The 14,435-nt window shown below is 35.4% G+C and overlaps 1 protein-coding gene across 1 annotated transcript in view; it reads left to right on the forward strand.

The window, feature by feature from the left end:
* RpS16 (ribosomal protein S16) overlaps window positions 1-13,865 on the forward strand; it is a 32,202-nt gene extending 18,337 nt beyond the window's left edge. Inside the window, exons 3-5 of the mRNA XM_081739092.1 lie at window positions 1,055-1,186; window positions 6,168-6,282; window positions 13,666-13,865. Of these exons, the coding sequence (XP_081595218.1) occupies window positions 1,055-1,186; window positions 6,168-6,282; window positions 13,666-13,811 (393 nt within the window). The 3' untranslated portion in view covers window positions 13,812-13,865. The remainder of the gene's footprint in view (window positions 1-1,054; window positions 1,187-6,167; window positions 6,283-13,665) is intronic.
* The last annotated feature ends 570 nt before the right edge of the window (window positions 13,866-14,435 follow it).

Here is a 14,435-nt window from a genome sequence, read left to right on the forward strand (position 1 = left end):
GGTTCGTACTTTTTCCCAAGAAGCCGAGTTCGTTACTGGTTGAGAAGTGAAGCTGTTTACTTTTCTTTCCGATCTGTTCGACAAGAAGACTGGAACCGTAACATACGTTTCCAGTATGAGACTGACTAAACTACAATAGTTCGTGATATAAAGCAAGTATGTTCTTATATTTGGATCATTCATCATTTATCCGCTAACATCTAACAGTATTTATTCAGTACGAGCTCCTCCCTGGCTAAGCGGTTAGCATACGCGCCTTTGGCGTGGGAGACCCGGGTTCGATTCCCGGCGGGAGCTCATGTGGTTCGGATTCCACGTTAATCAGTAGGTTCACGTCTCATATAGCCTCGCTGCTGAAAGAGACGTTAAACTCTAAATCAACTCAAGTATTTATTCAGTTAAATTTACTTCAGTTTTCAGAGATGATACCGTTATAAGAAAAATCAAAAATCTTTACTTTCTTTGCTTTGTTTGAGGAAACATTTAGTTTTAATTTGCTTTTTTTTTTCCTTGGGGCCGCGGTCAGAGTGGTAGAGCATTCACCTTTGGTGCATGGGGTCCCTGGTTCGATCCCAGCTCGCGCTCCGTAAACTTTGCGGGTGTTTTCTCGGGGTACTCCCGTTTCCTCCCACTTTCTTCATTCCACCATTTCATTCATTTCTCATCATCACTGTCTTCTTTAGCGTAGCGGGCATAAGCATGGTATATAACTGGTTTATTTTTTCTTTTCTCGAAAGGATTATCACTCAAGATCTGAACGTGAAAGTGACATTTATTTGTATATTACAGGTAAAAAAAAAAATAAATAAATAAAATTTTAACGGTTACTTTCCATCATTATTATTAAATCTTGAAGTCTTTGTTTTTAAGTATACTAAAAATAAAATAGTAAAGATGTAAGGAGAACTGTTAACATGAAAGAAATATCCTCCCGATAACAAATGTCTTTCTTGTGAGCAGATTATTAACTGTTGTATTTTTTTCATTGCATTACTTAAACTTTTTTAGTACATTGTTCTTTGTTTTTGAGAGTAATATGTTCTCTTTCTTTTAGAAAAGTGCAACAGCAGTTGCCTACTGTAAACGAGGAAATGGACTGTTAAAAGTTAACGGAAGACCACTTGAAATGATAGAGCCTCGAGTTCTTCAGTACAAGCTACAAGAACCAATTCTTTTGTTAGGAAAGGTGGGTAGAGATTAAAAAAAAAAAAAAATTGCTACAACAGTACTTTTCATCACACTCAATATTCCCTACTAAAGAGGACACATAGTTAATTTACCGTCATGTGCACGTGGAGGCGTGGGATAGCTTTATTTCAATCAGTGTTCGATGTGTAAAGTCTTGCTTAATTAGCAACAGCAATGATATTGGGCGGTATTCAGAGAGAATTCGTTAAGCAAGCGTTAGTCATGCGATTAGTTAGTGTCGTAATAGTTCTGTACTAAGTGTATCATAAAAATAATAAAAAGGAATAAAATATTATCGAAATAAAGATCAAATTAAGTAATATCAATAACTAAAGGAACAATGAATTTGTAAATAAAGAGTTGAGTCAAATAGTTAACGAGTGGTTACAATCTCTTTAGTGTCACAAATGACAATATTTTATTGATGAAATAATTCACTTATAACGGTATATATGTTGTAACAATATAATTATTCAACTGTTAACATTTAGTAGTGTTGAGTTCAACATTTGACACAGTGTGTAAACTTAATTGCATAACATATAATTTATAAATTCACTCCATACAGAATTAAGCTTAATATTTAAGTGTTCAAATTTGCCTGTCACTTTGAGACCTCCCAATATAATGTCACATAAGTTCTCTATTGTCATACTTTACCTTATTGCAGATTCTGCTTAGATTTGACTAAACAGTGGTCTCTCTTTCTGTATTTAAAATTTCATAGAGACTTTTCCATTTCGGTGGAGGATGATTTTTTGGTTGAAAACCTGGTCATTTTATATGAACTATTGTCCTTGTTTATTTCAATTATTTTTCCTTTCTAATTTGCTAAAAGCCATTATAGAAAATTTACAAAATCTTAGGGAAGTCCTAATGAAAAAAAAAAAATATCTAACGGTGGAGAAATAAGTATTTTGAGTTTTACTTTACCCTTAGGTTTACTTTCATTTTTTCCTGATTTTGTCCGAAATTTTAATTACTACTTACAAACACTGCTAATAAAACTTCAACTGACCAAAGCAGTATATTATATTTGTGTTACATAGCCGAAGCTGTAACACAAAGGACGGTATTATGCATCAATTGTCCAAGCGCCAAAACACGGTTCGGAGATATTGAAGGAAACAGAAACAAGTTACCATTACGATCCATTGCTTGGCACTTGGTCGAATAGGTTTTCCTGAACGTTTAAACAAATAGTTGGATTTCAAACAATTTTTTTTTTCATTATTTACGTTGTTAGAAATAATAAAATCAATAAAATGTTAGAAAAAATGAGAAAGGGCTTTGAAGAATATGGGATGAAAATAAATGTTAGAAAGACAAAAGGCATGGTGATTGGAACGAAGGGGTCTGTCAAATATAAAAGTAGGAGAGGATAAAATAGAATAAGTGAATAGTTTTCGATACCTGGGTAGTATTCTTAGTAATGACATGAAATGCGAACGTGAAATAAAAGCAAGGATAGGAATGGCGAAAGAAGCCTTTAGGAGGAAGAAAAGTATTTTGTGGGACCTTGAATAAAGAGTTGAGAAAAGACTCATAAAATGCTTCGTGTGGAGTGTTGTACTGTATGGGGCGGAAACGGACATTACGTAAAGGTGACGGAAATCGACTGGAAGCCTTCGAAATGTGGGTGTGGAGAAGAATGGAAAGAATTAGTTGGGTAGAGCGGAAAACGAATGAGAGAGTGTTAGAAATGGTGGGTGAGAAAAGAACACTTTTAGATATTATTAGGAAGAGAAACTGGTTGGGACATTGCCTAAGAAGAGATTGTATCATGAGGGACGTCCTAGAGGGTATGGTGGCAGGAAAGAGAGGGAGGGGGCGAAGGAGACTACAATTAATGGATGATATTAAAACAAAAAGATCATACGCGAAGACGAAAAGGTTAGCGGAGGACCGTGGAGCATGGAAGCTTCTCAGCTGCGGCAAGTGACCTGCCAATAAAGGCAGAATACCTATGATGATGATTTACGTTGTCTCCTACTTACTGATGTACAAATCTCGAAAATCGCAAAATTGCGCTTTGTCAATTGGTCAATAAATAAATAAATAAATAAATAAATAAATAAATATATGGATGGTCTCACGCCAAAGTGAACTAACTCCAAATTTCTATTTTTTGAGTTAAACATGGGAATAAGTTGCAAATTATGTAGTCTTTCTTATGCCAAAATGAACCAAGCTATTTTGTAAAATGATATTTTTTTACGATAGGATTTTTGTTTGGCATGAGGTTAACAACACTGGGTTTAGGGCGACAGAACGAACTATCTACACAAACAAGATGGCTTCTCCGGGAGTTAGTTCAAAACGAACGCTGAGAAATGTTCGCGTTAATTATGTAGATGAAGACGGTTCTGACATAAGTTGTGGATCCTCAGATGTCTATAAACCAGATTCTAATGCGGGGACGACTGAGACGGGCAGACATATTTTGTTTATTGGTCAAATTAGATCAACAGAGTAATATTGTGTTTCTTATCCTGTGTTATGAATTCGAGTTAAACTCTTCATATGCCAAAGTGAACTAACTTTAAAAAACAGTTTGCGAACGCTCGTGTGAGTGACATATTAGATGTATAACAGTATGGCAAATCTCGCAAGTATATTACACACTAAGTGTTAAAATTATTGAGTATTAGTGACCAAATACGGAATAGTATACTTATTTCCAGAGCAATTTGTATTTAGTTCATTTTGGCATGTCAAGAGTATTATCACTTTTCATAAGTTCGAACGAAAAGAGATGGATCATACCAATAAATAGAACTCTCAGAATTCTGATGTATGAGCAACTGACGAAACAATAAGAGTATTACAAGGCTGAACCCAACCCATGACCCGACTCGAGCTTAAAAGCTTGACCTGACCCGTAACACGAGTACATCTGACCCAACCCGACCCGTAACCCGAGTTACTGTGACCCAACCCGTGATCCGAGTTAGAAAGACCAGATCCGTGACCCGAGTTTCCCTCACCCGATTCGACCCGTTTGAAAGCACTAATAGTACACAGGGAACGCTGACAGTATTCTACTTTCTGCGAAAATGAAAATGAAATGAAATCTTTAAGTTTAACTTCCCACGGTTATGCCGGTTAGGCTAAAAGAGACAGTGATAATGAGAAATGAGTGAATGAAGAAAGTGGGAGGAAACGAGAGAACCCCGAGAAAACCCACGAGCACGGTGTTTGTCCACCACAAAGTCCACACGGCGCGACCTGGGTTCAAACCAGGGACCGCAAGCACCGGAGGTGAACGCTCTACCACTGAGCCACCGCGCCCCCATTACTTTCTGCGAGTTACAACAGACTTTTGAAAATATAACTCGCACAAACGAGAATACTGTCAGGGTTCTCTCTTCGTATCAATGGCAAATCAAATACCAAAGTCTTATGCCATAGTGAACTAAGTTACAATTTGTATTAATATTATTGTATTTTGCACTATTATTTTGTTGTTACCCACTTAATATTCATCGTAGTTAAAAGATCAAAATTTGTAACAAAAGATAGAAATAAAGCTATATTTTCAAGTGTTATGTAGATTTTTTGAAACAACTAAAACTTTAAGCCTCGATTTCTCGAAAAGCTGTTTTTGGCGGTTGGTTCACTTTGGAATGAGACCATCCATATATACTGCTGCTTTGGTCAGTTGGAGTTTTATTAGCAATCTTGAATTTTCCAAATCTGCAATGAATAACGTACAAATTGATAAACACTATGTTATTTTACCACGGGTAATTGTTGACTATTTTCAAACACCTTGTTTCTGCATCGAACGATTTCTTGATTACAAATCCTGTCCTTGTAATCTTAAAAATTGTTATGCACGTACACAAAATTTAAGATATTACAAAAATCTTCGTTCAGTTTCACCCACAAAAATTGACATTATAATTTTTATGAATAAAATTAATATTTTTTCTCATTCTTGATTCGTGGTTTCATTACATAAGGAGGGTATATTTTTTGGTATTCAGAGTCTGCTTGGAGTTTAGCTAATAAATTGATTTAAGTATAATTAATTAATTTAACCCCAATACATCGGGTGAGAAAGATAAATTTGGCAACTACGGAAATTGGACGTGCGCATACGTAGTCTGTAAAAATGAAACTATATATAATACGAAATTCGAAATGTTTTCTTTGTGGCTTCTAGATTTGAAATCGAATTATAACTTATTTCTGAGGGTCGTATTTATGGGAGGAATAAGTAGGAGTCAATTAATATGAGCGACAATACAAGGATTATCTTGTAGTTATAAGGGAAGATAATTTATTGATCATTTGTATGTATACTGGGAATTTTCTACTCATCTCTCACTGTTCACTTTAAGAAATAGCTCTGTTATAGTAGAGCACTCGGCTTAATAGGTGCTTCATAGTTAATTCATCCGAGGTGGGGAAAGGAAAGAAAGAGACAGTCAGGTAATCAATTGCCTTTGTATTGTCTAATGTAAGTTTATTATAGCTAAACCATTGTACCCTATGCTCTAAATTAGTCACATGTAATTAACTAAGTCAACTACTGCGTGTTAATCAGATTCTGAATACACTGCTGATAACCATGCATTAGTCAACCCCTTAATATGGTGCCAGTCATACGTCAAAACAACTCTGCATAAGGGCCATTATATTTATAGAATCTAATATTACTTCAATAGAAATTTTCGTTCACGTTCTGCAGCGTATGATTTAGAAAGAACCATGTCTATTCCTTTGGCGTAAGAAATGATCCAAGGTTGATGTATATGTTGTTTCGTATCCTAAACGCCGATTGAATAGAAATGAGACAGCATTGGTATTTAAGGAAAATGATTGTGTGTATGCTAATGATGAATCATATCCCGAATTCGAAATCTAATGAGACATTATAATTACTACTGAAGCATTTTTGAATTTCATTTGTTTTCTTGGTTACTCTGTAGAGAAGCAGTTTAATCTATATATTATTTTTCCTTTCACTATAGGAGAGATTTTCTGATGTAGATATCAGAGTTCGAGTGAAGGGCGGAGGTCACGTATCTCAGATCTACGCCATTAGGCAAGCAGTCTCTAAGGCTTTGGTTGCTTATTATCAGAAATGTAAGTGATCTGTTTACTTTGTTATTCTGTTTAATAGTAAGTGTGATAAAGTAAGAAAATTCGTTTGATTGTATGAATGTGTAAGAATAAATTGTACGGGGGCGCGGTGTGGCTCAGTGGTAGAGCGCTCACCTCCGGTGCTTCGGGTCCCTGATTCGATTCTAGCTCGCGCCGTGTGGACTTTGTGGTGGACAATCACCGTGCTCGTGGGTTTTCTCGGGGTTCTCCCGTTTCCTCCCACTTCATTCCACCATTGCATTCATTTATCATCACCGTCTCCTTTAGCCTAACCGGCACAACCGTGGGACGTAAAAACTGAAAGATTAGAATAAATTGTAAATATTTTCATTATCAAAATTATGTAATTCGGAGAACTTGTAATTACACCCATCAAAAGGTTATAGCTGTAATGTTAATAGAAGAAATCATTAAGTTCTATTAATCAGTAAATAACCAGGACTATCATTTTTTTTTGCTGGACATATAATTATCGTTTACCAACACAATTTTCCTTCTTAAGCTTTATCTTAATTTGTATTAAAAGTTTTTACTAAACGTTTCTAGAACTAGAAAGTGCTGCTAGATTAATAATTGCTAATGATGGATAAATGAGATAATGATTACATGATGAATGTTCTCACATCGTCACTACCACTGAAGCAGTTAATTAGCGGCACTAAGTATACACTTTTCTTCAAGATGATTCTTCATTCATTTTGGACTGAAGTCAACTTAATTGCTTTTCGCCCATAATTGTTGCGATACATAGATATACCGTAGACGTGAAAGTTAAAGACATTCTAAAAGTAATAATATTTAACCGATAAAAAAATTTTTTTAACAAGTGTGCGCCATATGGATTTCGATAACTGTGAATTGATATCCACAAAATTAGAGTGAAATATATAAGTAAGAAAAATCTCAGTAGCATGCATAATTCTATGATATTCAAGTATGCTGGCAATATAACAACTTAAAATTACTTGAGTAAAGTTAGGCAACGTGTATGAAGGGGGCTATAGTCGAATTCGAGTTCTCGGCTTCCTGTGCCTTCGTTAACCAACTTTTCGCAGACTAGCCAGGTGCGTTTACTCTGAAGGTCAGCAATCCAGGCTACATGGACTGTACTACAATTTATATACCTGTATTGTGTTTGGATAAGCCATTCGATTGTATATGAAAGAACAATACTCGCAGCACAAAACTAAACTCTTGAGACACTTTTTTTGGGGGGGAAGGGGTCTTTTATTCACCAGACTACAATATCTTTTATGTCATAAAGTTCTGAATTAGCATACTACCCCGAAATTACATCAGTTCTGCGTTCGGAATTAAGTCAGCTGAATAAAGTGATGTAGGAGTAGTTTGGAGCTCAATCCTCTCAAATGTTCCCTCACTCTATGAGAACTTTGTGTTTTTGAATTATGTTGAGCACTGACCGTTCAAGACCAATACGATGTTTTGATAAACGCTTGTTTAATGGGTGGGACAAAAAGGGTAGAATAATTACGTTAATTGTGGTTTGTTTCGTAGGTGATCCGTAAGGTCATCTCATAATCGCAGAATACAATTATTACCAATAGAAAAATATAATGTGCTTTACCTCTTCTGTAACTCTACTCTTCAGATCGACGAAGCATGCACCATATTATCAATCTGTACACAATTGTTCGGGCATGCGCCAGGAATGTACTGTAACAATATAGAATGTCTTACGGAATCTTTCAAAGCAAGAGATAGGAGTATTTTTTATTTGACGACCTATTGTAAATCTGCACGGGAATTATTTTTTCTTTAAGTGGCAACTGTTAATACATTGTTATTGCTCCCTCAAAAGCTTAAAATACATTTTTTTTTTTTCACGTTAAAGTTTAGAGAGACGTTCATGTAATTGACATTCGTAGATTTTCGGAAGCAGTGGAGGCAGTTAAATACGCAGTTTACATGTGAATTCTAAGTCTCACGTGTTCCACTAGAATAATTTTAACACGGATTCCAGACATATTTATGTGGGCCAACCGTGGCTCGACCCAGAAAGCATTGACTTGATTCAGCACGACTAAACTCCCGTAATTTCGTACTGACAAAAGCATTCTGACTTGTCAACCCTTGCTGGAATCCCAGTGCGAAAAGACCTCTAGTGTCATAGAGAACAAAACACTTAACGAGAAGGTACAGAATTTTAGTCTACGAACTGTTTCATAGTTTTGAATGAATAAAATCATGACTGAGATTTTCCAATGACACACTTAATTGCTTAAGCTTTTCTTACATTTTCATCGTTAGTTTACATGAGAAGACATCACCTGTTCCGGAAGAGTACAAGAAGTTAATTTATGAAAATATTTAATGACGCTTGTTGTAACAATTTGTTAACTTACTTGTATTAATGCGTGTAATATTTGATGAACTATTAAGTACACGGTTTCGGTGTTCCCCGACGCCTTTTTCAGAATCACTGATACTTGCAGTATCTGCTGATTTATGTGTCAGGGAACACCGAAACAGTACAGTTAATAGTACATTAGATATTTGACGCCGTAAGTAAGAGTAAGTTTGCAAATTAATACGTGAAACACTTTAGGACCAAAATAAGGACTTCCATTAAGTATGTAGGTGATTCATTTAGTTCAGTTACGGAAGAGAATGCTTACTTATTGCGTTAGCGCCCTTTTGTACCGAGACAGTTTTGATAGGTGCTACTACCTTCTTCGATCGGCGACGGCGTCTTCATTCCAGTTTTGAATTCCGATAGTTATCGCGCTGAATATTTAAAAGTGTTCCAATATATTTAAGACAAGGAAACCATATACTTTCTTCCAATTCACTTCTGTAAATGTCTCACTTGCAAAGTGAATGGAATGTGATCAAATATTCTAAAATTGGCACTAATAATAATAATAATAATAATAGATTAATAATGAAATAAACTGTTCATACAATTTCTACTGCTAATCACACGTGTTCATTCGTATTGCAAAGGAGATATTTAAAGAATTGAGTGGTTTACTTATCTTGAATATAGTGGAGCAGCAGCAGGATAGCCACCGAAATGAAGAAACTGACTTACAAATTAGTGTTAGGGTGTCCGGCATCTACACTACAAGTAAAAATCTTCTATAACTCATCAAGTAATAAGTTTAATTCAATACGTTTATATATATAAAACAAAGCAACTCAAGTTTTTGTGCTACCAGCACCGTCTTACTGTGTAAACATTATGCAACGTAACATGAAGGAGCTCTTAAATGAGGTCTTCAGTGGCGTTGGACAAGTGTGCCAGATCCTTACTATGGCTTCCCAACATGATTTGATTTTTTTTTCTTTCTTTCGTTGGGGATACATAAAAAACAGTTTCCAAGTTTAGTTCATTTGCATCGGAGAACTGTTGGTGCTTGTGAAACTACAACGGAGATGCTTTGAAAACACATGGTGTGAGATAAAATTTTGTTTATACGTGTGTAGGGCAACCTGTGGTGCACATGCTTGGTTTGTTTTGTTTTAAAACGTATTAGATTAAACGTAATACTTGCTGAATTATAAAAGTTTTTTTATATTGGCAGAGTTGGTGTTGAACACCCTGTATTAATACAAAGGTTCGTCGATCGAAGAAGGTGGTAGCATATATCGAAACTGTATTGACATAAAATAAAAACTGTAATGCAATGGGTAGGGAATCTTTTTCCTTAATTTAAGACCTGGTATATTTTATACCAGTATAAAAATATTTCTAGTTCACCCCTCTGGTGTTAGCTCGCGCACTTTTTGTGTACGGGGACCCGCGTTCGATTCCCGGTAGGTGGAGAGCTTCCACCTTAAACTGTAGGTCCACGTCTCATGAAGCCTTGGTGCTGAAGAGACGAGAAGCTCCAGCCAATCAACCAAAATGCTTCTGGTATCGAGGTATGGAAAAAAAAAACCGTCGTATTTTACTTGAGTAATACGAGAATGGATTGGAAAGTTCTTGGTTTACCTTCCAAATTAGAAAATATTTGGATAAGTTATGTTTTATTCTTCCACGTAATCCCCTTATTGAGATACATTTACGCCGCCTCTGCGGTAACGCTTTTATATCACTTTTAAAAATGATTCCGTGAGCCCTGCAAAATATTCCAGTACAGCACCTTTCATTTCATCCCTGCATCCGAAGAAAATTGCTGGTCTCCCTCTCCACCCCCCCCCCCCAAAAAAAAAAAACTTTCAGATTTCTAAGTGGAAATCCGAAGAGGGCAGATCAGGCGAATAGAGCAGGTGCAAAACTGTTCGAATCCACAGGAATGAATGTTTATCATGATGCAAGTCATATGAGAACGCGCGCACTGTCCGGGTGATTTTCTCCATGTCAGATATTTGTCACTTCCGCCGACTTGGCACCTTATGTATTCCTCACCTGAAACAAGAGAGAAATGAAATTTTACACAGTCATTACCAACGGATATAGCTACGCAGCTAGTGTATAAGACAAAATAATTGCTTCCTTCTAGTCAGGCCACGAACTTTCCAATCCACCCTCGTACTTGAGTAGGTTTCGTAAAATCATTTGAAGTTCTATTAATCAGTAAATAACCAGGAATATCATTCCTTATTGCATTATATTATTTGTCGTTTACTAGCCTTTCCTTCTGAAGCTTTATCTTAATGGGTATTAAAAAGTTTTAACTAAACGTTTCTAGAACTAGAAAGTGCTGCTAGATTAATAATTGCTAATGATGGATAAATGAGATAATGATTACATGATGAATGTTCTCACATCGTCACTACCACTGAAGCAATTAATTAGCGGCACTAAGTGTACAGTTTTCCTCAAAATGTTCCTTCATTCATTTTGGACTGAAGTGAATTTAGTTCATTTCGCTCGTAGTGTGTTAGGATGCATATTTATTTATTATTTATTGAATACAACAGGTGTATACCCATTGACAGTGGTCAGTAGTATACATAAATGATTACATCTCATGATATTTGTTCTACATGCTAAACTATGTAGTCAAAGTATTTTTTAATACGTACCTCAAACATATCTATTGTGGGGCATTTTATTTGAACACTATTGTAAATTGTGCACATTGTTCTAATAGGTGATATACTTAATGTATTAGTACGCTGTGGTGGTTCATGAAATGTTTGTAGCCGTGAACGCGTTCTACTGTTCGCAACATGAAGGGACATTTCGGACAATAATATTGGCGAATCTATCTCATTATGTATAAGTTTATGTAAAAAAAACACACACACACACAAGGAAATTAGCTCTTGTTTCAAGAGAACGCAAAAGAATATGTATACAATAGACATGAAAGTCAAAAAAATCCTAGCGATAGTAATGTTTAACCGACAAAAAAATTAGCAGTGGATATCGAACAAATTTTGTGAGAAATAACTAAATAAGCTGATTGGAGTTGATGTTTACAGAATTAGGTTGAAATATTTCATATACATAAGAAAAATCTTAGGACCTAATTTTCTGCATGTTATAGATCTATACATAATGAGAGATCAGTGTTCTGATAGAACGAAATTATTCCTGAATATTAATAAGTTCAGTTACTTCGATTTATTAAATAATAAGAAAAGTACAGGGTGTCCCGAATGGGACTGACTGTTTTTAAGTGTATAGTTTTAAAATGGTCAGAGATACAGAAGAAAAAAAAATGCATTTTAAAGGATAACTCAAAAAGTTTTATTTGGTCTTACTTACAAGTCATTCTAACTCAGTGTAACTCCACGTGAGCTCCATTTCTGACTCTTACAATATCTCGTCTGAACTCAATCCCTCTCCACGTATTCTGTAACATCTAAGGTGTTACTGAAGGAATCCCATTCATAATACGGTTCTTCAGTTCATCCAAGGTTACGCACCTTTTCACCAGAATGCACAAGGTTTTTCACATACTCCTGCAGGAAGAAGTCCAGGAGCACACTTTTGTCTCTGCAAACCACCACACGCATTGCGCCTTTTCGATTGCCGACGCCATTTCTGTTTATCGGCGATATTAGCGCTGTCATCGGTAGTTGTGCAAGTATGAAAATTTGCTGAACAAAACTTTTTGAGTTTTCCTTCAATATGAATGTTTTTTTTTTTTTTTTCGTCTGTATCTGACCATATTAAAACTATACACTTTTAAAAACCGTCAGTCCCATTCCGGACACCCTGTATTTCATTTTCGTTATATATATCAACACATCATTACGGTACAGAAAGTTGAGAAAACTGCTCAGTAATGTCAGGACGGGAACAGATATTAATTTCTATTACTAATTCGTGTTCAAATTACGTTTAATTTCCCTTGTGACATAGTATGCGCACCACACATAAAGTCATTTCAGGTATAAAACTAAGAATGAATGAATTACGGTTACGATATTATTCAACGCACGTACAAAACACACCAGCTAGATAAAAGTTGAAGAATAAATTATCCTTTTTCTTATTTTCCTATAGTATCAACCTTTTAAAAGATTATTCAGTAAAGACTTCATTTTATGATTTGTGACAATCCTGTAAATAGTAAATTTTCTCAGTGCACTGACTATACTTGTATGTATGTTGGCATTCTGAATAAAGGATGACTTTTTTCTTTGTAAATTACATAATTTATTTCGTCCAAATGTATTAAACAGCAAGCGAGCTCCCTCGTGACCCTATGGTTAACGTACACCGATGTCTTCGGCTGGAGCTCAGTTTGCTTTGAATTTCACGTTAAGCTGTAGGTCTATTATCATATAGCTGTAGGGGACGCTAAACTTCAGTCCAGTCAAATATTTCAGCAACCTCTCTTGCATCGTCAGTAGCTCTGGGAAACACACAAAAGTTTTTTTTTTTTTTTTTTTTTTCTACTTCTCAGTTTCATTTTCTTTACTGTTCCGAGTTGAAAAATGATTAGTTGTCAATGTAAATTCCGTGTACTCGAACAACACCTTTTATGAATGAGCTACTTCTTTTGTTACCACATATCAATGTAGAAATATATTCACCATTGAAATAGACGATTATGAATTATAAGATTGCATACTTCCTCTACTTACCACTCACTTGAAATTGCTAGTAAAATCACTAACTGCGTATTGTTAAGTATTTTTTCAGTATTTTTAATTTCAAACCATGAATCTTCCATTAAGCTTCTTGATCGACACTAGCATTAATCCAACATTTTTTTGTGCAGTTAAAGTGCATTTGGGCACAGAAAGGTATATTTTTTACACTTGTATAAGTCCTTTTTTTTAAAATATATATATATATGAATGCCGTATGCGTCAAAACATATCCTCAAATGCTTATTTTTGTTATGTGACAACCAGAATGATGAAATTTGTTGTAACGTTATTTACGATACTTAGTAGAATTTACTTTGATAAATAATATCGGTTTTAATTTATTTTTAGATGTTGACGAAGCCTCTAAGAAAGAGATCAAAGACATTCTGATCCAGTACGACAGGACGTTGTTGGTCGCCGATCCAAGACGCTGTGAACCCAAAAAGTTTGGTGGTCCTGGTGCACGTGCAAGATACCAAAAGTCATACCGATAAGCTTTTTTGTCTTTTGGCTGTACAATATTGGTAAATAAATATTTTATGGGATAATATGTTTTTAATTTTGTAAAAAAGACTACTTTCCTAACCTTTTTTTTAGTAGCTCAAGAATGGTAAGAAAATTAGTTTCGAAAAGTAGATTACATATTTAAATGAACTAAAACATGTTCATTATTGCTGGCTGGCGGGCAGTGGTTCCCAACTTTTTTTCGAATGACGGCACACTTTACTGAACGCCCTCACTTGTTTAATATTTTATTAATAATAATAACGGATTAGTGTCAACCTTTAAGTTTCTGTAAAGTAGGGACTTTATGTGATACTGAGCATTGTTGCTGCCGCTGGAGGAGTTCACTGGTACAATCCATCTTAAAATAGATCTTAGCTAATTAGTAAATGCTTCACGAATTGTAAATTCTAAAATTTCACTACATACCGGGTGTGAACCATTGATCTAACTAGGGATCACTCCGATTTTGTGAATTCAATTGCTGAAAATGATTGCTAATACTGGATTCAGCACCAAAAGAAACAGAGAAAAAGAGGGTGTTTAGTGGCAGTCCGTGTACAGGGTGGGAGATAAATGAGGGCAAAGTGCGGAGATAGAATGTAGAAAATATA

This window comes from Thermobia domestica, chromosome 14 (genome assembly GCF_964235325.1).
Source record: "Thermobia domestica chromosome 14, izTheDome1.hap1.1, whole genome shotgun sequence".
Lineage (NCBI taxonomy): Eukaryota > Metazoa > Arthropoda > Insecta > Zygentoma > Lepismatidae > Thermobia > Thermobia domestica.